Source organism: Lagenorhynchus albirostris, chromosome 15 (genome assembly GCF_949774975.1).
Source record: "Lagenorhynchus albirostris chromosome 15, mLagAlb1.1, whole genome shotgun sequence".
Classification (NCBI taxonomy): Eukaryota; Metazoa; Chordata; class Mammalia; order Artiodactyla; family Delphinidae; genus Lagenorhynchus; species Lagenorhynchus albirostris.
The window spans coordinates 46,304,956-46,329,117 of NC_083109.1; the positions used below are offsets into that span (position 1 = coordinate 46,304,956).

At 43.4% G+C, this 24,162-nt stretch overlaps 1 protein-coding gene across 6 annotated transcripts in view; it reads left to right on the forward strand.

Moving 5' to 3' along the window:
* RALGAPA2 (Ral GTPase activating protein catalytic subunit alpha 2) overlaps positions 1 to 24,162 on the forward strand; it is a 281,841-nt gene that overhangs the window by 39,443 nt on the left and 218,236 nt on the right. For all 6 annotated transcript variants that reach the window (XR_009535079.1, XR_009535080.1, XR_009535078.1 and 3 more), the window contains exons 4-8: positions 6,710 to 6,767; positions 16,518 to 16,561; positions 19,136 to 19,313; positions 20,172 to 20,287; positions 23,465 to 23,603. Coding sequence is in view for 3 of the 6 variants with exons in the window: in XM_060122391.1 (XP_059978374.1) it covers positions 6,710 to 6,767; positions 16,518 to 16,561; positions 19,136 to 19,313; positions 20,172 to 20,287; positions 23,465 to 23,603 (535 nt within the window). In the remaining 3 variants the exon portion in view is untranslated. The remainder of the gene's footprint in view (positions 1 to 6,709; positions 6,768 to 16,517; positions 16,562 to 19,135; positions 19,314 to 20,171; positions 20,288 to 23,464; positions 23,604 to 24,162) is intronic.

The following is a 24,162-nucleotide window of genomic DNA, read 5'->3' on the forward strand; positions in this document are numbered from 1 at the left end:
GACTCCTGCTCACAGGGGTCCTTCTGAGACCACCTCACGCGTGGCCCAGGCATTCACAGGATGTTTCCTGTGAAACCATCTGCCCTGTCTCATCATAAGTTTTCCAAACATTTATTACTCAAAGGGCCAAGCGACTAAGACTTCCGTTCTTCCAAACTGAACTTTCTGTTTTCTCCCTGGTCAGTGTTTTCTGTACCTAGCACCCTTGTGCCATGTAGCTGGTTTCAGGGAGAGTTGCTCCCATGTTCTGTACTTGGGGGCATAACAGGTTTAGTTGGTCATCGTTTACGGACGTTACCTTGCGTCAGTGAATATGTCATATTTTCCTTCTTCTTCACTGACCTACCCTTCTAAGTGGAATCGAAATCAAATGTGAATCTACTGGGATATGTTGCAATCATCTGGGAATAACTTGAAAAAAAAAAAAAGTTGCCCACACAAATTAAATGAAGATCAACAGTTTTAAAGTACACGATAGCATCTTGTATAAACTACAGCTTCCATTTCACATTATTCCTGGTCATGCAGTAGATTCTGGAGAAAAAAGGACTATGGATAATCAGTTAAAAGAATGACAGATTCCCCGATGTGCTGAGCACTAGTAATACCTAATTTCGATTTCGAGTGTGCTATAATGGATTACCATATAGATGCAGCTGAGCACTGAGCATTAACTACGGCCATGTGCTTTTCAGAAAAGTAATATTTATTCACACTGTGTGGCTTTCCTGCACTTTTAAAATTTTACTCTCCAGCGAAACTACAAACAAGATGTCAGTAGCTTATGTGGCATTCGCAGTAGTGTAGCTTGGAATGTGGGCTGCAGTAGCAATACCTTATTGTGTTTGCCTCCGTAGAGGTAGGCTTCATCTGGGGCTTTCTGAGGGACAGGCTTAGCATTTAGACACAGATGGTTGTTTGGGGCTTCATTTTTATTGACCTCATAGACTTTAATGCATAAAAAAGGGCCCTTGCCATGTTTGAGTGCAGAAAGCGTCTGTGTGGGTAGTTTCAGCCTTCTAGTTGTTGTATAATATTACATCCACTTGGGAATATTCTTAGTAGCTCAGGTATCGGGCATGGTGTTTCCTATCCAAACCTTACTGAGTTTATTTTTGAGTATCTTTAAAGTCCATCCATTTTGTAAATCTGAAAACTTTTATCCAGAAGTGGTGATGATGATATAGACCCGTCCTCAGAACAAGTTGAGTCTACTTGTGGCCAACTGAGGGCATCCAGGCATCCAGGCATCCAGATGCACGCCACCTTGCTGTATCCTTTGTCCTTCTTTATATTAAAAAGACACTTGTCTTTGTCGCATACTAAGAAAAGAAACCTAAATCAAGAAGACCCATGTGTATTTTGGAAAGCTGAAGAGCGTGATTCAGTGCCCACTTGGTTTCCTGACTACAGTGAATATCTGAAGAGCCAGTGGGCATGCCAGGCATTCGTCTTGTCCAAGATGAGCTCTCTCCTAACTCTTCAGGGTAATTTTCTCAGCCTCAGCTGTACGAAATTTTTAGATTAAGTAGCAAGATGGGCCCAGAAGATAATCCCAGAATGTAGGTGGGGTGCCAAATCCCCCTGGAGGAAAGCATGACAGAGGAGGACACCGAGTGCTGCTGTCCCACTCACTCTGGGAGAGCGGGCTGGATGCAAGGAGGCAGGAGATGTGCAGGGATGACGCAGCTGTCCAGCTCCCATCGCCTTGAGGCTGCAGCCAGCAGAGACCCCGTCCCCGAAGTAGGGTGCACTTCTTTAGGACTTGAGCCTCTTGATATGAGAATGTCCTGATTAGTCATTGGAAGATGACCATGGCAGACAGAGACGAGTGCAGCTCGAATCCCCTCCAGCCTGGCTGCAAGGAGTGGGGTCACCCCAGCCCCCGGCTGTCAGCGCCATCTTCAGCTTTCCAGCCACGGCCATGCTCTTCCCATCACGACCCCAGCCAGTGACTGAGCGAGGCAGTGGTACAGTGGCCTGGCCATCGTCAGGCACGTGGGGCTCCTCTAACATACTGTGAGCTCTGTGTGGGGGTCTGTTTCTCTTTCACAGATGCTATTCCCCATAAACCACTAGGGCTTCTAACTGCACACAGGGTCTGTTTCCCAGAGAACTCAACCTGCAACCATGATTATTCATTTGGTAGCAAACATATTGAAATAGCCTCCGTAGTAAATTTTTCGGTAAAGAGAAAGGATGAGTTAAAGAATCCTAAAACTTAACAGCATTATTTACAGTTGCCAAGGTATGGAAGCAACCTAAATGTCCACCGACAGATGATGGATAAAGAAGATGTGGAATATATAAACAATGGAATACTACCCAGCCATAAAAAAGAATGAAATATTGCCATTTGCAGCAGCATGGATGAACTTGGAGGGCATTATGCTGAGCGAAATAAGTCAGACAGAGAAAGACAAATACTGTATGATATCACTTATATGTGGGATCTAAAAAATACAACCAACTAGTGAATAAAACCAGAAAGAAGCAGACTCACAGATATAGAGAACAAACTAGTGGTTACCAGTGGGGAGAGGGAAGGGGGGAGGGGCAATATGGGAGTTGGGGGGAAAAAGGGTTATTATGAGATTGTATGAAATCATGTGTGTGAAACTTTTGAAAATTGTTAAAGTACTATAGAATTTAAAGACTCATTTAATAAAAATTAAAAATAAATAAATATTGACTGAAAAAAAGAATCATAAAACTTAGGCACAAATGGAAGCTGTCTTTCTCTCTTGAGTCTGGAGAGCCCCCAGCCCACCCCCAGATGTGCTTGTTCTGGGCTCCAGAGCTGCTTGTTTGGCTGGACAGCAGCCCAACTGCTGATACCCTCATCTGTAACCTTGGTTCCAGAGTAGGTGGTTTTCTTGTACTCACCTCCTTGCTTGTGATATTCTCCCGCAATCCATAGACCTCTCTCTGGGTTTTCTCTGCTGTCGTGTCTTCTGCAGCTCATGGGGACATTCAGGTTTACATTCTGATGGTAGGACAATGCTTGCATTGGTTCCTGTTAAAATGTTATGTAGAAATCTGACTTGTTTTGTCTTCTTCTTGTGATTCCCTTTTAATGTAATGGAACTTAACAAGACATAACCCAGTTTTTACATTTAGTTCCTTTTGTGTGTTATCCATCTAAAATGCATGTTGGTATAATTGCAGAGTGAAGACCTTTTTTGATTTTTTCCCCCCAGAGAGCCACTTGCCTTCATAGAGTTTATAGACTGATAGATCCATCCTGCTTGGCACTTGGTGTTTGGCCGACAAAGGTTGTGGGTTCTCTGGGCAAGGGAAACCATCGAGCTCACTTGATTTAACGCTGAAGCCACTTTGTTATATGGCATCGATTTCCCCACATTTCCAGCATCTTTAGCTTTTTCTAACTAGTTGTCATATCAATTAGTCATACGTATTTCTGATCTTTAACACAATAAGCCTACAAACACCCGGCACATCCAGAGTTTCTCCTTTGACTTGTGCACGCTTGCTTCTAACTTCTGTTCCCCCGTCCGGCCCCCCGCGTCCTTACCTCCTTAGCAGAACTTCAGGAAACTGTTACTGCTTGGGTTTTATCTCATTTCATTTCAGGCTCTTTCCCTGAAGGGTCTCATATACACACACCTTTAACTGCTGCCTGTTTTCTGTTACCATCCAGATCCCATTTCTGTATTCTAGACCCATATACCCGATTGCCTATCAGAACATCTTCAGTAAGGTGGTCCACTGACACCTCAAATTCCAGGATGTCCAGAGCCAAACCTGACATGCTTCAATTATGGAATTCCTTCTGGATTTGACATCTTGGATTAAATTATTGCCACCTACTGAGCCCTCTGGCGGGGGGGTGTCATTCTTGAGTCCTCCATTTACCCCAGCTACTCAGCCCGTCCACCTTGACACTTTCCCCTGCTGAATGTCACTGTGCCAGCTTCTCCTCTTACCCTGCTGCCCCTGGTCCAGGCCATTTCACTCCGTCTGAAATACTACCACTGCTTCTTCCTGCACGCCCCTGCCTTTCTTCCCAGCCGTCTTACGGAACCTGCTCCAGGGAGAGCATCAACCCCGGCCTCGCCTGCCTCTCCAGGCCCGTCTCCTCCCTTCTCAGCCGCCTGCCTGCTACGCTTACTGCCTGCTGCTGTCTGCCTCTGAACCTTCACACACGCTCCTCCTCTGTTCCTGCCCTCCACTTGGCAATTTAATTAATCTCTAAGTCTTAGCCCAAGGGTCCTCTTTTCCAGGAAGCAATCCATGAAGTCCCCACTGATGGGAGGCGCTTTCCCCTCACCCGTGTAACACGTCATACAAATTTCTGTCAGGCTTCTTTTTTTCCCTGAATGATATTTTCCTTACCGTCTCTCTTGCCCATGAATCATGAAACCCTTGGAAGTAAAGACAAAGTATTTTATTCATAGTTATTTTATTTCTGCATTTCAAATACCAAGTCTTGTAGATATTTTTCACTAAGTGGGATCTGGCGCGCGCGCGTGTGTGTGTGTGTGTGTGTAGATCTGCCGTGTGTGTGTGTGTGTGTGTGTGTGTGTGTGTGTGTGTGGTGTGTGTGTAGGTATGTTTGAGTGTATGTCAGTATTATCACATAGTAAAACAGATTTAAGATACCCTTTAGAATTATGGGGTTAAGAGATAACAAACCAACATGTTCTAGGGGAAGTCTGAAGTGGAAAAATGGAGGAGAGAATTTAGTGATTTTCAGCCTGTGGTCAGCTATGTACAGCTTTTAATATATAATCAGAAATAATCTTTGATGGTCTGTGTAGCATTTTCATCTTTGTAGATGTGTAGTGTGTAGAATTCATGACAAATTATGTAACTTAATACATTTATATTTTATGTTTATCAGATTTTGAAAAACTTAGTTCTTTTAAATGATACAGCTTTTATTTTTGGTTTGGGTTTTCTTTACTAGGTTCAGGGCTAAAAAACGCCCACACATTTTAATGTATTTTAATGTAAATGCCATCACTAATTCAGTGATGCTTAAGGAAATATAAGGTACATATTATGTCAATGTGAATATAAGACCATAGCAAAGATCAGGATTACCTATAAAATTCACAATTTCACAAGTAAAAAACATTCAGAATTCTTTTACTGAATATTTATTGAGCACCGACTGTGTGCCAGGCATGCTTCAGGCCCTGGGGATATTTCAGGGTGTTCTGGCCTTCATGGGGCTTCCAGTCAGCCAGGGTGAGGACTGTGCCAGGGACGATGGGACAGGTGATGGAGGAGGTGACGTTTACAGGGAGGCCCAGCTGCTGGGAAAGACGTCCACGCCGGGACAAGTCGTGCCCTTGATCGTCACCCACATTGGATCAGGTTTACCTGTGGTGGCTTTCCCAGTAGACGTTCTTACACATTGCTTTATTGTCAGGTGGGAAAAAATGAGGTAAACACACTTGTATGTTGCTGACCCAGTTGGAAAGTTACGACAAGAAAACCAAACCGAACCCCAAGCTGGCTTGAATGGAAGAGGTGGTGTGTCGATAGCTGCCTGGAAATATACTTATTCTGGAGGTCTGAATATATCAATAAGTTTTTTACCTTAATTTTTTTTTTCAATTTTTTAATCATAGGAATCTGATATATTTTTTAAAATATTTGTTTATTTATTTATTTGGCTGTGCCAGATCTTAGTTGCGGCACTTGGGATCTCTGTTGCAGCGTGCGAGATCTTTAGTTGCGGCATTCGGGGTCTAGTTCCCTGACTGGGGATCGAACCCGGGCGCCCTGCATTGGGAGCGCGCAGAGTCTTAGCTACTGGACCACCAGGGAAGTCCCTACCTTAATCTTTCAAAATGTTAGACTGTTAGGCTAGATAAACCTAGAATGAGGATTTTCATAGTAAAATAGAAATGTATTATCAATACCAAGGAATGAATTTTAACCAGTGTTTGGATTTTCTACATTTTTTAAAAAGGCAGTTACAGATAGAATACAAGGACTTTTATTGCCCAAGAGTAACTTGCCAATACTTGTTGTAGAGTGAAAAAAAAGTCGTTCTCGTTTGTTTGGGTCTTTCGGGAACAGCTGCTTTCATTCTCCAAATACTCTTGTATATTGTAAATTTTGTTCTTTGTTGTATCTACCAGAGGCAGCGGTGGGGGGATTCATGACTACAATCCTAAAACTAATTTTTAGCTATTAATTTCAAGAAATTCTTGCCACCAATTTCATTTCCTTATTCCACTGAGTAAGGTCTTATCTCTTCTTTGTTGGTCATCTTTCTTCCCAATTCCGTTTCTTGTCCAGAGACCAGTGAGGATTTTAATGAAAATGGGAAGTGGAAGGTGAAAAAGAAGACACCTAGAGAATCTGTCATTTGAGAGCTTATTCTTGTAATATTTAAGCAATGGCTGTGATTTAATTAAGATAAAATGATCACTTCAGGGTTTTTTTTTTTTTCTTTTCTTTCTTATAGGGAGAATTCAAGTTGGGACAGTAATCTCTTTAAAACATTCAGGGAAGGAAGTTTGCTTGGGGCAAGTAAAAGAGACTGTCCTGTTGGGGTCCAAGATAAAGTGCAATATTTATGTTATTACGAAGTTTTTATTTCTTTTCTGAAATATATCTCTATATATATAGATATACAGCATGTACTATGGGCTAACATGAAAATGTGTAATTTCATTTGTTGTTTATTTTCTCTTTATATCTTCTGAATTTTCGTTTGTTTGTTTTATAGAAAATACTGCAGTTTCTACCTGAACGAATTTTCTTTCGATGGCATTACCAGAGTATAGGTAAGAACAATTACAAAAATTTTAAGTAATATAGATTTCTTCCAGTAGTATTTTCAGTATTGTTTTGTATAATCAGCACCATCAAGATAGGTTACAGCAGGGAATATTAATAAGTGTGCCAATTAAAGCTGAGACAGTCCCGCCTGGCCTTCAGAGGGAAGTGCATCGTCTGTCTCCTGCTCTAAAAGGGGTTCACAGACCAGCAGCCTCAACCTCACCTGAGAGCTTGTTAGAAAATGCAGAATCTCAGGCCCCAGCCAGACCTCTTGAATTACAGCCTGCTTTTCCAACAAGCGTCCCAGGGGATTCCTGTGCACGTAAAGCTGATCTGGAGTATTTTACTTAAATAATTTTACATTTTTTTCTTGCAAGAATATCTTGTTCTTCAGGCCTTTATCATGGACTCAGAATTATTTTGTTTGACCGTTTTAGAATGTGGCAGCAAGAGGGAACTTGAAATAAAGCAAGTTACCGTGGCTGCCCTTCTGTCCAGTTCTCGACATCTCACAGTTTACTCTCAATTTACTATTCACAGTACAACAAGAGTAATTTGTGGTATCGATTGTGAATTCTACCTTATCTTTAAATAGAGTGTCCGGTTCAGTCCTCCTGCCTTAGAGGACTCTGACATTTCCTGTAACTCTTCTGCCTTACCAGGTGGTCATATTTGAGGAGAGCATGACCTTATAGTGGAATCTTAACTATTAGATCATTCATTCATTGAAATATTTATTGAGGGAGAGACTTTGATTGAGGGAGAGACTTTTCAAATATTTATTGAGGGAGAGAGGCAAAAACAGAGCATCTCACCATGCTGTATTATGTAAGCTGATTGCCTAATGGGGATTAGGTGAGAAAAAACGAGTACAGTATGATCGTTGCTCTACAAGAAGTGTAATGGGAGCAAAGAAGAAAAGTTGAATAATCCTATTCAGAGAGATTGAGGAAGCCTTTGAAAGAGGTCATTTCAATCTGAGCCTTGAAAGATGAGTGTGGGAAGGGCTTTCCAGGTGAGAGATCAATAGGAAAACGATAGGGAACCTGAAAGAATGTGGCACAGTCAGGGGATGTTCCAAAATTCAGGGTCCTAAACTTAATTTAGGATTATTTATGTGAAAACTGTAACCGATCTTTATATAAACTGAATTATTTAAAGTTATATGTTATAAATGTTATAAGTGTAAAGAAGGTAAAGTATATATACTAAGCACACTATTGAACTGAATGAATAAATCGTTATCTTAAGATTGTGCCTTGGTCTTTCAAGCTTTCAAACACACAAAGAAAGTTTTTCTTTAAATTTTAGAGTTGTTGATAGCCTTTCTGTTTAACTGATGCTTTGACCTTCTGTATTTAAATTAAGGTAAAAATTTTAAAAAAATTAAACATTAAGTATAAGAGTGACATCATGGGGATTTGTGATGCTCTGCGGTACAGCAGGAATGGATGACAGTGAAAAATACCTGCGTGCAGTGTTTATCTGTGCTCCCTATAATCCTTCAATGTTGTTTATGTCATCTGTGTGAAAACCACCCTCATTTTCTTCAGATAATACTTTACAATGTCTGAAGACTAGTAGGCTCCCCTCAGCATGAATGAACTTACTAGAACTATGTGTGGAAATCAACTTGCCACTTGTGTTGTGAAACTTTAGGTACCCATTAGGCAGTGTGTAGCATCACTTCAACTCTGCGCAGGACCTGTGGGCTGGTTACAATTGCTGGTACAAGTAGCGTTGGTACCCAGTTTAAGAGTATCTTTCTGAGAACAGTGACTTCTGGCTCGGGGGACTGCAGAGCGTCAGGTCTCCTGAGCCCCTGGGAGAGCAGGTGTTATCTTTGTCCGTTGTGTAGAATAAGCCAGCTCTGTAACTCAGTCAGAATGCATCGTGTCTAAGGACGTTCAAGAATGAGCATTTGTGTATGAAATCGTCCTTATTATTGACACTTGTATACTTAATGCTTGAATCAAACAGGCTTTTTCCAGGTAAGTAAATTTTTGCGCGATTTATGGAACTGGGTAGAAGTTGGTGTTGCGATGGTTCCACATCCCTTTTCTGATGCTCTCCAGGCTAGATGTGGGTTGAATCAGAGTTTCTCAGATTTCAGAATGGCAGTGTGGTACGTGGGTGTATAACGACCATCGAGTCAACATTAGTGTCTGTAAGTAACCCCCAGGGGCCTGGGCAGCACCCTGTAACCCAGAGTGTCAGGTTTTCTGTAGCCTGAGGTGTAAGTACTCATCATTGTGCGATAACTACACCCCAAATAGCCTCAGGCTAGCCTGGTGTTGCCACCGCATGAGTTCAGGTCACGTCAGGTCTTGTCCACTAAAGAATTACACAGAAAGAGAAAAACAAATATCGAATATAATGCATATATGTGGAATCTAAAAAAATGGTATAAATGATCTTATTTGCAAAGCAGAAATAGAGACAGACATAGAGAACAAACGTATGGATACCAAAGGGGTAAGGGGGGGGTGGGATGAATTGGGAGATGGGGATTGATATCTATACACTATTGATACTATGTATAAAATAGATATCTAATGAGAACCTACTGTACTGCACAGCACAGGGAACTCTACTCAGTGCCCTGTGGTGACCTAAATGGGAAGGAAATCCAAAAAAGAGGGGATATATGTATACGTGTAGCTGATCCACTTTGCTGTACGGTGGAAACTAACACAGCATTGTAAAGCGACTATACTCCAATAAAAAAAATGAAAATGTAAAAACAAAAAAGAGTTACACAGAAAAGTTTCTGTTTTCATAGCTTTTTGGATTTTGAAATCGCCAGTAAGCGACTGTGGATTTGTAATTCTACACATTTTTTTTTTTTAATACCTCAGCTGTACCTCTTGCATTCTTCCCAGTTTGTTTGGACCTGTTAAAACTGTTGCTATTTGTCACTCAAGATCTTGACCAAGTTCGTTATAGAAAGTAAGAAACTGTAGGGAAATACCAGATATCAAAGGGAAGGAATGTGCCTTGGATCTCTCCTTAGCACTGGCGTCTTGACGTGTGCAAAACCTCTGGGGTCAGGGTAGGAGGCTTTTCCCAGCGACCGACAGTTTAGGGACCTAAGCTCCCTTATTGCAGGCTTTTGCATTCTATATAGATATCTGGTATTCCTTACCTAATAGGAAGAACACTGCTGTGTAAACCTCTTAATTAAATGTTAATTGGGCCTGGTAGGGGCCAAGGTACTGTGAAATATTGCGTTAGCACCTTGGAGTTTGGTTTTCACAGCACTGACACAGCATGCTTCCTGCCCCACAGTACGAATGACAATGTTACTAGCACAGAAGCCGAAAATATGAGCAACTCCTGCATCTGCAAGTCTTAGAAGCTCTCAGACCCACCTGATAGCCACATTTTACCCTGAGAAGGAAGGAGATAATTCGAAACATCAATTACCACAGTGTTTGAAGTCGGCTTCTTATCTTGTCATCATGTTTTGTCTGTAGCAAAGAGAGACATTCTATTTCTCTTAAAAGTGTTTTTAGAGGGAAAAAATACGCTGTAAGGTTGTTTTGTTTGTTTGTTTTTGCGATACGCGGGCCTCTCACTGTTGTGGCCTCTCCCGTTGCGGAGCACAGGCTCCGGACGCGCAGGCTCAGTGGCCATGGCTCACGGGCCCAGCAGCTTCGCGGCATGTGGGATCTTCCCGGACCGGGGCACGAACCCGTATCCCCTGCATCGGCAGGCGGACTCTCAACCACTGCGCCACCAGGGAAGCCTATCTGTAAGGTTTTTAAGGCTGGCTCCTTGCTGTAAATCTGTGAACAAGGAACATATTTGAACTCTAAGGCTTGCAGTGTGAAATGAACACTGGCTCATTATTCTGAGCATCTGGAGATACTGATTCAAGTGATGTTTGGAGAGTAAGGAGATTAGGGAAGTGGCTGACACAGCACTTATGAACTCTGTGATATATGCTGGCCTGTTACTCAACTATTTGCAAATTTCCATTACTAATTACAAATGGAAAAAAATTTGTTTATTAGATTTTTCTTGAAGTCCATTTTAGGCCAGTAGTAAATCCTGGTGGGTAAACGTGGCTGCTTGAAGCCTTATCTGAGAGTAATACTGAGAACTGACAGGGAGTGAGATGATGACAAAGAATGGCACAGCAGCAAACCAGGGATATTTGGTACAAGGGCAGGCTGTGGCACCCCTTCATGTGCCCATGTGTCTTAGTACAGGACTCAAGTTATACATGTGTTTGCTTTAAGAAGGTTTACTACTCCCGAGCTTCTATAAAGATTTTCTGTCCCATTCAGTGTATAGTGCTGCGTCTGTACTCAGTAAATGTTTGCCGAGTGGATGAAAGTATATATTTCATATTAGAGATGTTTTATATTAAAAATGTTAAAAAATAAATAACTTTTGGGCTTAAAGGAGCAGGCTCAATTAATGAAAGTTCACACGTGTACAAAACTTCATACGTGGTTTTTATATATGAGTCACTGAATCTAGTTTGTTCAACTAGGGTTTTCTTATACATAGTATAAAAACCAGGTGCATAACTAAACTGCAAATATGTTTATGGCTTTTAAAGAGTATCCTTGCGTTGGGTATACCCCAGGCTACCCAGTGGGCTCACGTTGCCTGGGATGTGAACACACTCTCTGAGGCTCATTTCTCATAGTTTCTGCTGCTCACTCTTTGGGAGTCTGAGTCTGACAGCCCTCCCAGGGCCCCGCCCCGTCAGCCCACTCTTCCCGAGGGAGCGGGGGCTCCCCAGGCACTTCACACCAGGACTCCCTCAGGGTGCATCACAGCCAGGCTGGGCTAAGTCCGGGGCCCTGTGTGCCTCGTGTCCACCAAGGGCTGGCTGGGCCTGATGCCCTGTCAGCTCACTTGGTGTCCTCCCAGCATCCTCCTTCGGGTGCTTCCCCCATCACTGCTCTGCGTTTCTTCCCCTCCTTCGCCTTTGTGCTCTGCCCTCCGGAAGCCCTCTTCTTGGGTTAAGCGACAGCCCTACAGCATTGGCCTCTTGCTTTCACCTCCCTGGCTGCAGAAACCTGGGTTTTCTCTGATACTTCTCTGTCTCCCTCAGGGGTATGGGGGTGAGACCACGGTCTTTTTTCCTTCAAGGCCCATTCCAGACCTCATCCACCACCCCCTCTATGGAAACCTCTCTCCCTTGACGATGCTGCCTTCTTCCCCTTGTTGTTGCCATGTCCTCTGATCTTCTGCTCACTTGCTTTTCTTTTTTAACGGCTTTACTCTCTCTCAGTCCTTTTCCTTCATGACAGCCATAGCTACCCATCAGCCCCTTGACCCCCTCGCCTTCTGTGGCTTCCTGACTTCTCTTCCAACCCTTGTCATGATGCAGATCTCTGTCTGACCACCATCTCCATCCCTGATCTTTCACTCAGTCATTTCCAGGCTACCTGCTCTGTTTTGTTTTTTCTTAAATACAGCTTTTTAAAAGTATAATTGACATAAAACAAATTGTACATGTTTAAAATATACATGTCCATAAGTTTAAGCATAGGTGTACACCTGTGCAGCCATTGCTGCAATCAAGATAATGAACATAGCCATCACTCCCAAAAGTTTCCTCCTGCCCCATTCCACCCTTCCCCAGCTCACCCCCCAGTCCCCAGGCAACCACTGATCTGCTTTTTGCCCTTATAGTTTGATTTTTTAGAGTCTTATAGAAATAGAATCATGCAGTGTACTCTTTTTTGTTTGGCTTCTTTCACTCAATACAATTATTTTGAGAGTCATCTGTGTTGGTGCATGTATTAATAGTTCATTCCTTTTTATTTCTAAGTTGTACAGTAGTCCATTGAATGGATATACCATAGTTTTTTTATCCATTCATTTGATGATGGGCCTTTGGGTTGTTTCTAGTATGTGGCTACAAATAAAGCTACTGTAAACATTTGTGTACAGGTCTTTGTGTGTGGACATGTGCTTTCCAGTCTCTTGAGAATGGAATGGCTGAATCAAATAAAGACATATGTTTAACTGCCAGACTATTTTCCCAAGTGGTTGTACCATTTTACATTCCTGCCAGCAGTGTGAGAGTTCCGATTACTCCACATTCTCATCAACACTTAGTCTTATCAGTCTTTTAATTTTAGCGGTAGTGGTATCTCGTTGTGGTTGTAATTTGCATTTCTCTAACGACTAATGATCTTGAGCATCTTTTCATGCGCTATTTGCCACCTGTATGTCTTTGGTGAAGTGTACCTTTGAATCTATTGCCTATTTTTAAATTGAGGGTTTTCCCCCCTAATACTGAATTTTAAGAATTCTTCACATATTCTAGTTGTAAGTGTTTCAGTCAAATATATGATTTGAAAATACTGTCTTCCCGGCTTTGGCTCATCTTTTCATTTCTTTAATAGTGTCCTTCAAAGAGTAGAAGTTTTTACTTTTGATGAAATCCAGTTTGTCAATTTTGCTTTTATGGATTTTGCTTTTGGTGTCATGTCTAAGGAATCTTTGCCTAACCCAAGATCACAAAGATCTCCTGTGTTTCCTTCTAGAAGTTTTATAGTTATATATTTCACATTTAGGCCCTTGATTCATTTTGAGATAATCATTGTTAATTTCAGCTTCCTCCGGTAGACTGCTGCTCCCCTGTGCTTAGATGTTGTAGTGCCGGAAAGTCCTGTGCTTCTGCTCCACTGGCACTTTCAGCAGAGCTCGTACACCAGCACCCACTTGGCATTTCTCCATGTTCTTGCCCCTTCTCTGATGTCATACTGCCATCGCTTATTAATTGGCTTGAGGCACGATGCATACACAGAGGGAGGTTTTTTTAAAGTTAAAAAATAAATAAGAAAGAGTTTTATAATGTTAAAGTTAGATTTGACACGTCTTTGTGAAATTGTGGCCTTAAAAATATCTTTAAAAGATCTTGAAAAGATTGCCACTTTATCAGGAGAAATCTTGAAGCACTGCAGTTCTTATCAGTGAGATAAGCAAAGAAGTAGACTTTGAAAACATTGATTAATTTGCTTCCATTAAAGCCAGGAAAGTAAAATTATAATACATTCTGTGTTATAAATATTTAAACTAGTGTGATTTTTCATAATACTTTTTCATTTTTCAATATTGAGCTTTTTGATTTTTCAATATTTTTCAACTACTTTACTGTACCCATTCATTTATTCTTTTTTCACATGAGTCAATATAGTGGTAATCGGTAGGCTTGAAGAGGCACATAAAAGAGATGGAGGTGGGTATAATCACAGTTTGGTTGAGGAGTTTAAAAATCCAAACAGGAATGATATACAGAGAGAAACTTTTTGAAATTAAAATGAAACTGATTTCATGATGATAAAGTATAAGTAGAAATATCTTTGTGAACTTAGGGTCTTTAAGAAATACCTAACGTGACCAGAGAAGGCTCTCAGGTACTCATCACCAATTCTCATGTTGAAACCCTCTGACATGTGCCTGCACTGCACACATTTTTCTTTCTAACGTTGGTCTTATTTAAAAAGAGGTCCTTAGAGAATAGCTGATGCCCTGTCTTTCGGGGGGAATGTGCTTCGCAAGTACCAGACACTGTTCTAAGCATGTATATAAACTCATTTAAACCTCATTACAGTGCTCTCTGGTAGGCACTGTTATTATCCCATTTTACAGATGAGGAAACTCAGCATGGTGAAAGTAAGTAAGTGACCCAGGTTACACAGTAAGCACAGAACCTGGATTTGAAGCCTAGCAGTCTGGCTCCTGCATCTGGCTTGCAACTGCTAAGCTGCACTGCCTCACACATCTGAGAGTTTCTGAATACAGCAGGATGGAATAGATCAAATATATATATATTAGTTTTCTATTGCTGCTGTGACGAATCAACAGAATCATTTCAAAAAGTAGGGTACTGTTGACAGATATGGGCCATAGATTCTCTATGTCTCTTTGTAAAGTCTGTCCTTTTCCTATGTATTTTCTCCTCCCTGTGTAGGGAAGTGTGGATATAGGCAACTATGGGTAGGCTGAGAGTTTAAAATAAAAATGCTGAGCCCATTTCAAGAAGGGGAAGGAAGGACTGACAGCCCCCCCGTGGTCACACACAATGAGCAGGAGAAAGTGTTTCTGAGAATGTGTTGCAAGATGATGGATTTGCCGGATGTCTGGGAAGAGAGCTGTGCAGACTTTATCCCGAGTCTCCCGGGAGGTGAGGTTCTGCCGGCTCTGCCAAGCCTTGGGAGGTCCTCATGGGCATAACGGAGCAAATACTAAGCTGAGGCAGAGTGGACTTGGTCCAAGAATGGATGAACAGGGAGGCGAGGGACGAGGAGCAGGTGGAGGACAGGTGTGGGATAAGTAGTCCCGTGAGCACAGGCACTCAGGGCTCGGCTGTGAGAGAGCCCAGCCTAGTCAATGCTGACTCTGGACCCCAAATCACTAGACGTGCTTTGGTGACAGATGTGGAGGGAAGTGGGCGTTTTAACTTCCTACTTCATCACAAACCATTAGTAATTCAGTGCTGCAACCTAGTCACGACGATGGTGAGTTCCCACCGAGCCCAGCGTTAGGTGTTATCAACAGTACAGCAGATAGCTGTACAAGGTTCCTTCAGAAAGCCAATGATTTCATTCCAGGTAATGAATTCCTAGAGTGTATGCATTTAACTGACATACGTGTATCTGTCCACATAGATACAACCTGTAGCAGTTGTCGAGGCACTGGCTCTATTTCTTCAAAATATGTTGGTGGTGTAAAGTGACTTGATATCCAGTTTTAAAATATTGCACAAAACTTTCCATCAGGAAATCTAAATAATTTTTTTTTCTCAAAAAAATTGGGAAAAAAGGTTCTCTCGCTTAAGACTTCCAATTTATTTTTATTTTAAAAGATTACTTCCAGGGCTTCCCTGGTGGCGCAGTGGTTGAGAGTCCGCCTGCCGATGCAGGGGACACGGGTTCGTGCCCCGGTCCAGGAAGATCCCACATGCCGCGGAGCGGCTGGGCCCGTGAGCCATGGCCGCTGAGCCTGTGCGTCCAGAGCCTATGCTCCGCAATAGGAGAGGCCACAACAGTGAGAGGCCCGCGTACTGCAAAAAAAAGAAAAAAAAAAGATTACTTCCTTTTTGAGGTTGAGATCTCATTTAGGGGCTACATGTGATACTGAGGTGTGGTTGCCAAGCCATCTCTATGCTAAAGGCATGAACACATCTAGCGAGTAATAGGTACTATGTCTCCGTCCTCATGAGGGGCACTTCTCCCCCAAGTGGGCTGCAGCACCAGCTGGTGTAGTTCTGTGGAAACCTTGAATTCCTCTCCTCAACAGTGACCTAAGTGCTCTGCTAGATGATTTATTGATGGACAGAACCCATAAATGTGGTTGTCATTGCAAAGAGAGAGACATGCTGTCCTGAATATTTGCAAAATGGTCTTGTAAAAATGTTTTGTGAGTGGTAGTTTTATATTATGTTTTCCTTTAGAGATTTAAAGAAATCATTCATTTTGTGCCTGACAGAGACATTTGCACATAATCCACTGTGGGCATTTGGGTTACCTTAATATCAATCACTTTGACTCTTTTAAAAGAATTTTGAAGAGGTTCATACTTAAAGTATTTTTATCCTAACAACATCTCTCCTTCTATGACATTGCTTTGCTTCTGAAGGTCAGCCTTCTTTCCTTTTATTTTTTAAAAATGATATCTTTTGTCATAAGTACATTTTTTCTTTCTAAAACTAATTTTTAAAAAATAGGTCTTAGATATGCATTCACATACTCCATTTCTAATTCATTGTTTTAAACTTTCAGGCTCAACGTTAAAGAAGCTTCTACACACTGGAAATTCTATTAAGGTATTTATTTTAGATGAAAGTGTAATGGCTTTTTTCATTACTCTTAAACTTATTCATGCCATAAAGTGACAAAATTAGGCCATTTTGAAAAAAAAATCTTTAAAAGCCATTTAACTTAATTTTTATTTTAATTGAGAAATGATATGACAAATATTGTTAGAGTTTTTATACTTACATCATAATTTATTGTGCTAGACATTTTAAACATTAGTAGGAGAAAGCGGCTTGGCATTCGGAGTTTGGAATCCTGCGTTCTAATTTCGATTCTGCCGTGTGCAGCCGGGGCACCACCGGCGAGGTGCTGACTGCCTCAGCTGTATCATCAGAAAAGAGAAGTTGAACCAGATCCTCCCTAAGATTCAGAGCTAATAATGTGCCTGATTCTGTTCACCCCAGTAATCTTGTTGTTAAAAATTATAGTTGTCTCTCAATTATTATTTGCTATTTTTTTTTTGCGGTACGCGGGCCTGTCACTGTTGTGGCCTCTCCCGTTGCGGAGCACAGGCTCCGGACGCGCAGGCTCAGCGGCCATGGCTCACGGGCCCAGCCGCTCCGCGGCATGTGGGATCTTCCCGGACTGGGGCACGAACCTGTGTCCCCTACATCGACAGGCGGACTCTCAACCACTGCGCCACCAGGGAAGCCCTATATTTTGCTCTTTTTGAGAACACTTGTGGGGAAAAAGAGCAGCAGAGGCTGACTCTTGAATGTTTATTTGCAGCGGATTGATCTTGTAATTTAGGTTAAAATTGGCTTATTTTATAATGAATGTGCCTTTTATAAAAGTATACCATTTGATGCTGGAATAAGATGACCCTAAAACGTAAGTGGCAAAAGAAGCCAGCCTGGGATGTATGTTTTATGGAAGATAATTCACTTCATAGCTATTTAATTTATGTGCGTGCCTTTAATAAGTTAATACATTTTTGGTTTTATATCAGTTTAAACAATCCTAGCCACTCAAACTGGATAGGTTCACTCTCTCTTACCTGTTGGAAAAAAGAGATGAGCTGTCCCTAGTTTCGTGACTGTTCCATATTTTGTCCCTCCTATTTTAATGAATGGTCTTATAGCTAAAACTTACCAGCTTATCTTCTATTATTGGACTTATTTATATTTAATTATCTTAATGCAGTTAACATAAAAAATTGGAGATTTGTTATCGGAGTATGTAGAAAATTTTCTCTTGTTAAATTTGATATAATTTGGTTAGCTAGACATAGAGCCCTGTCATTTTTTGTTGGGTGCTGAATAGCATTATGTATTCAGCATCGTCACCGCTCATCTTACCTGCTGGGCAGGTGTGAGCGGCTGAGCAGAGCAGAGCAGAGCAGTGCTGAGTCCAGGGCATGTCTGGAAGGGTGTCATGGGATCAGTGTTGATGGGATATCTGTCTTGGTGTATTTGATTTCTCTGGGGGGTCAGCCAAGCTTTTCTCTCTCCCTCTCTCCCTCTCTCCCTCTCTCCCTCTCTCCCTCTCTCCCTCTCTCCCTCTCTCCCTCTCTCCGTCTCTCCCTCTCTCCCTCTCTCCCTCCCTCCCTCCCTCCCTCCCTCCCTCCCTCCTTCCCTCCCTCCCTCCCTCCCTCTCTTCCTTCCTGTCTCTCCTCCTCCTCTTACCTTTCCTGCAGAGCCTGGGGCTTGGCTTGAACACTTGCTGTGGAGGAATCAGCACCACTTTGGTGTCACTGAAAGGAGATCAGGCAGCCCCTCAGTTACCTGTATTTGGAGCTCACTACGTCTTTCAGCTGCGTCTGACATTTTTTTCATCTCCTTTGCTTATTTAACCTCTTTTATTGACATCATCTTCCCAGCCATTTAGGAATATAAAAATGGAGTTACCTGTGTTTATGAATTCTAGGAATGGGAAGTTGAAAGTAAGTGCAGAGGAGGAAAAAGGGCACGTCTGCCTATATTGATATTTTCTACAGATGATGCCAACGATTTGGCGCATGGCAAAGGGTAGGAGAGAATAGAGTAGGGACACAGACAGGGGAGCCAGGTCTTCAGGGTCTATTCAGCTCTAAGTGTTCTGATTTTCAAGAACATCATACATGTGCATAATGTAGTGACATGACAAAAATTCTGTCCAAAGCACAGTGTAAGTTTGGAGGACGATTCTCTTTGCATTGTTTTCATGAGTATTCAAGCATTGACGGTATGGGTGCTGTTGCCATGAAGAATGAAATACTGCTTATAGGAAATGCTTAGGTAGCACTTATGTGAGCTGGGCAGTTCTAACTCACTTCACCCCATACCAGCACTTTGTGGTAAACTCTGTTATCATCCCTGTTTTACAGATGGGGGCGACGAGGCACAGAGGAGTTAAGTGGTCCTCCACGGCTCACAGCTAAAGCTAGAAAGTGGCTGAGGCTGCACTGGGGCTCAGGCACTCTGGCCCTCGTGCTGGGTTGCAGTGCCCTTGCTTCCTGGTCACTCAGGGAAGGACTTGGTGCAGGACTTCAGTAATGCTTTTAGCTTCTAGTTTATTTTCCCCCAGAACCAATGCTACATTGCAATGCATTCCTACAAATACATGTACGTATTCACTTTTGTTGCCTTTGATATTGTTTCTAGATAAGATGTGAAGGAATCAGGCTGTTTCTCCTGTGGCTCCAAGCACTTCAGACAAACTGTGCAGAAGAGCAGGTGCTGATCTTTGCTTGCCTGGTGCCCGGTTTCCCAGCCATCATGTCGTCCAGGGGCCCCTGTACACTGGAGACACTCATCAATCCCGGCCCCAGCGCAGCTGACGGTGAGCGATGGTGGCACATCTTACAGGTGGAAACAACCCTCCAAGTTGCATTGAGGAATTCCTTGGTCTGTCCTTTTCCTGAATAGAAACCTTGGTTTCATAGATGGGTAGTCATGTTTTGTACTCACAGTAGATTCTTACAAACATTAGAACTGACAGAGTTGGAGCCTGTTTTATATGAAATGATGACAGGAGAAATTTACTGGAGTGGTGGAAACAGGAACGGAAGGGAGGGGACGGCTGTTGGCAGGAGCAGAGACGCATGGTACGTCCGGAGTGAGTGCTTTTGTTGCTGTTAATGAGATTTAAATCCGCCTCCCAAACTGCTGCCTGTTGCCCTCATCGCGATTGTTCTATAAGTGGGCGTTCATCTGCTCCCCCAGGCTCTTCGTTGCCAGCTGTGTATTTTCATGCAGCATTCATGGAAGGGCAGTGGTGGCCTCACCGGACTATTAATGCCAGCCGTTTGTGCCCAGTGAGTTTTCAAGGAACTTGCTCATTAGGGCCACTGATTTATTACTGCCTGTCACTTTATTGCCCAGTGACAGGTATTTGATCTTGGGCTGGCCAGAGCAGAATGTGAAAGGGAAAAGAATGGTCCAGTGAGGGAGGTGGCTTCATGGGCCTCTGTCCCCTGTGTCAGATGGGCCTGGCCTGAAGTGTGAGCAGTTCCAGTGGTTGGTACATATATTTTATTTTATTTTTTTGAAATTTTTATTGGAGTGTAGTTGATTTACAATGTTGTGTTAGTTTCTGCTGTACTGCAAAGTGAGGTACATGTATGTTAATAGAGCTTTTTCAAGCCCTGTTTGAAATTTAACTTTGGTGAAAGAGGTTTCCTTATTTTCCACTCTGCAGCAAAGATATATCCAGAAGAAATCACGCCACTCCTGCCAGCCATATCAGGGGAAAAGATCACTGAGGACCAAACATGCTTTTTTCTTCAAATACTGTTGAAATATATGGTTACTCAGGTATGAGTAAAATTGTGGATAATTCAGTGATGGTCGGATTCTCAGTAGGAAAGAGAAAACATTGCCTCTTTTCTTCCTCTTTGTTCATATTTTATATTTTTGCTTTTTCTTTGAGGTGATTTTATTTGGTATTTCACTAAACATAGAATGCATGCCAGGACACTTCAGCAGAGACCAGGCCTACATACTAGTATGTGTGTGTATGTGTGCGTAAAGGACGCAATTCCATCCTCCATCCGTCTCCTTTACTTTCATATGGTTTCACATTATTCACACAGAACACTTCACTTATGACACTTCTGCTCACCAAACGTGTGGGATTTGAATCACCTAGTAATTCTCTGCGACACTAGCCGGGTGTCTTAACAATTTAACTCACTTCCGACACTCTCTACCTGGAGGTGGCCTCAGGTCTCACACGAAAGGACTCAGTCCTCTAATGTGCCCCCACCCCCTCAGATGCCAGTCGCAGGGAGTCGGTCCCCAGGTTGCCCACGACTTCTGTCCAATCTGCCTACAAATCAGAGGTTCACATGACTCACTCCTCAGGTTCAATTCATTTTCTGAGTGGCTCACAGAACTCTGGGAAACATTGATTTACATTTCCCAGTTTATGAAAGGATATGATAGAGGACACGGGTGAACAACCAGATGAAGACACACACAGGGTGAGGTCTGGGGGCATCCGGGGCGCAGGGGCTTCTGTCCCTGTGGATGGGGGTGCGTTCCCCTCCTGGAGTGTCCATGTGTTCAGCCTGGACACTCCCTGAAACCCAGGCTGTTGGGATTTTTCTGGCAGCTTCTTCACGGGGACATGATCAATTATTAACTCCATTTCCAGCCCCCCTCCCGCCTCTGGAACAGTGGGGCAGGGGGCGGGGGGAGGTTGAAAATTCCAAGCTTCAGACCGAGGCTTGTCCTCCTGGTGACCAGCCCCGTCCAGGAGCCCCTTCAGAGTTTCCTAGAGCTCTTGTCACTTAGAAGTGACCAGGGTGTTAGGGCCTCTGTGCCAGGAGCCAGGGGCAGAGACCAGTATAGGTATTTCTGTTATCTCAGAGTATCTGACGATTTTTGTCTGTTTGCTCCTTTCCTGCCCCTGTTGGTGGGAGGATGGGGCAGGAGCAAGCCTGAGGCTGACCGGGCGGGTCCGGAATGATTGGGCAGAGCGGGCAGGGGTCCTGGAAGGAAACCCGTGGAATGATCTCATCCTGCCGTCAGCACAGCCTGCTTTATGGCGCGTGGTCCTTTCTCTGAAATTTACCAGCTGAACACAGAACTAAACTAGGGGATTTATGTCTCTTGGTCTGTATTTCTGAACAGTGATGAGGTTTGGAAAAAGCTACTGCTTCTTTTCTCTCAGCGAACACGTCCCTGGTCCCTGAGCTCCTCCGGGGTGTCGTCCAGGCTCTGCCCTTCCCGTCACAACCTGGTTTGTTGACGTGTAATCTCTGCCATGTCCGCTTCCTCACCCAATGGGCCTTTGACACCCGCTGTCGCCTGCCTCTGCCCCGTCACCGCGAAATCAGGGACCCGGGATGCACAGGGTTCTAGTGTCAGGTCCAGAGAAGGACACTTGAGTGTTTGTCGTCCTTGACCTTCCGGGTGATTCCAGGGGACCCCCTTCTTTGTCAGGGTCTCTCCTCCTGTGATGCTTCCCCTCCCATCCTTTCCTCCTTTCCACCTTTCTCTAGGAGACTGTGTTTCTCACTGCCCTTTCTGCCCACCATGTCCCACGGGGCGACCTTGTGTGCTCTCCTCTCCCCGATTCCTTTAGCAGCACCGCAGGCACAGGACTCCCACATCCTGAGCGCCTGGCCTGGGTTCTGTCGCCGTCGGGGAGCCCCATGTCCTAGCTGTGCGGCCCCTCCTGCACGCCTCTCAGCCCCATATGTCAGGAGTGGTTGGGTCGGGCTTTCCATCCATCCCAGGAGAGCAGCAGAGTAGCCAGAACCCGGATGTGCTGGGGCACTTGGGTTTCATTCTAGATGTGTGACCTCAGATGAGTCCTGTAGCCCCTGGGACCCCATCAGAGGAAGGATTGGTAGAGGGTGGAGGTGACCCCCCTCCACTGTGTGCAGGATTGTGTGTGCGTGTCCGCCCGCCCCCTCCCTCCCTCGGCCTGTTGGGTGGGTGGGTCCTCGGAGCAGAGCTTCGCCCTTGCCTCACCCCGGGGGGCTTCTGACAGGTGGGAGACATGGGCCCCTCTGCCCCAGGTCGGCCACGGCCCCTCCTCCCTGGACCGCAGGTGCCCCGGGGGGGCCGAGTCAGGAAGGTGTTGGGAAGCTCTGCTGTAGAGCGCGCTGTGGTCTCACAAGCGTGACGGCCAGTGGCAAGCATTCTCTAAGGGCCTGTTCACGCCACGTTTCCCTCAGTCGTGGGAGGACCCCCACCCCGCTCCGTCACCATCTGGGCTCCTGGCCTGTGTGGGCCCCTCCCTGCGGGGGAGCTGTTTGCAGTGCTCCCACTGGGGGATGCGGCACTGGTTATTTGAGGGGGAAACAGTGTCTTGACACTGTGAAAGGGTTAAACTTAATCAGTAGCTGGGCTGGCAGGCCAGGTTTATCCCAGCTTGTGGATTGCTCTATTTTTTTACTTGAAATACAGTTGCTTTACGATACTGTGTTAGTTTCACAGTAGTGCTCTGAAGTGATTCAGTTATACGTGTAGCCTATGGATTGCTTTTCATGCCCTTTCCAAGATTCCATAGCTTTGTGTTTTGATAATGATTTTGCATGTAGGTAACATTGGATGAAATTCTTGCAAGGGATTGTTTCCTTAATTCTTGTTTACTGTAAGTGGCATTTTTTGAATTAAAAAAAAACACCTGATTACTTCTGACAGAACATTTTAAGGGCGCAAAGAACATTAAATCATTACAGACAACATGTAGAAAAAAATATGGGCATGATGTAGTAGGACAAGTTTAAAAAGATAGGTATTATTGTTTTATTTTTTTGAATATCCCGTAAAAATTCTGTTTTTAACCTAGTTACTGTTTTGTTTTGAAGTATTCCTTCTTGTCATCTTTTGAGTTTTAAGATGTTATTACATAATTGTCACTATTTCTCACGTTTTTTATTTAGGATAGGGATTTTAATAACATAGCAGCATTTCAGTTGAGTGTTCACTAACCTGAAATGTAACTATATATATGTTTTTCCCATGTGTTATCTGAAGGCCGCAAGCTTGGAGTGGAAGCACAAGGAGAATCAAGAGACTGGTTTTAAATTTCTTTTTACATTGTTTAGAAAGTATTACCTTCCTCATTTGTTTCCATCATTTACCAAGTTAACGAACATCTACAAGCCTGTGCTTGGTAAGTACTGAGTGGGCTGTGTGTCCCGCCTCTTCCAAAGTGGACTTTGATTATTTTTAAATAAAATAATCATTCTTTCTCATGTTTAGTGATAACTTTGTTGTAAGAAGTTTACGGTTTCCTAATGAATGATTTTAACTATTTGTACAAACTAAGATTTACCTCAGTTCACAGCAATAAAGGGAATCTGTGGCTCCGGTACTTAGAAGTAATTTGATATATATCATGGTATTTTTGGTGTCATTACATTTAATAAAATTTTTAACGTAAAAAAATCCTGAATTTCCTGAAGTATACTCTTACGGGTGGTGGGGTGTGGAGACCCCAGACCTTGCCCAGGGATGAGGCCAGCACAGGCCACAGAGCTGCCCTCAGTATGGCTTTTTCAGCACTGGATCCTTCATCCAGCAGGTGCTACTCACAGCTTCTAACGGAGGGACAGATGTTTGGGTGACTGGGGAACCGAGGGACGGTGAGCCCCCGAGAGATAGGAAACGTAAGGGATTTCTAATTTAGCTTCCAGGGTTTTCCTTCTATAAGAGGTGAGGACGCATAGGAC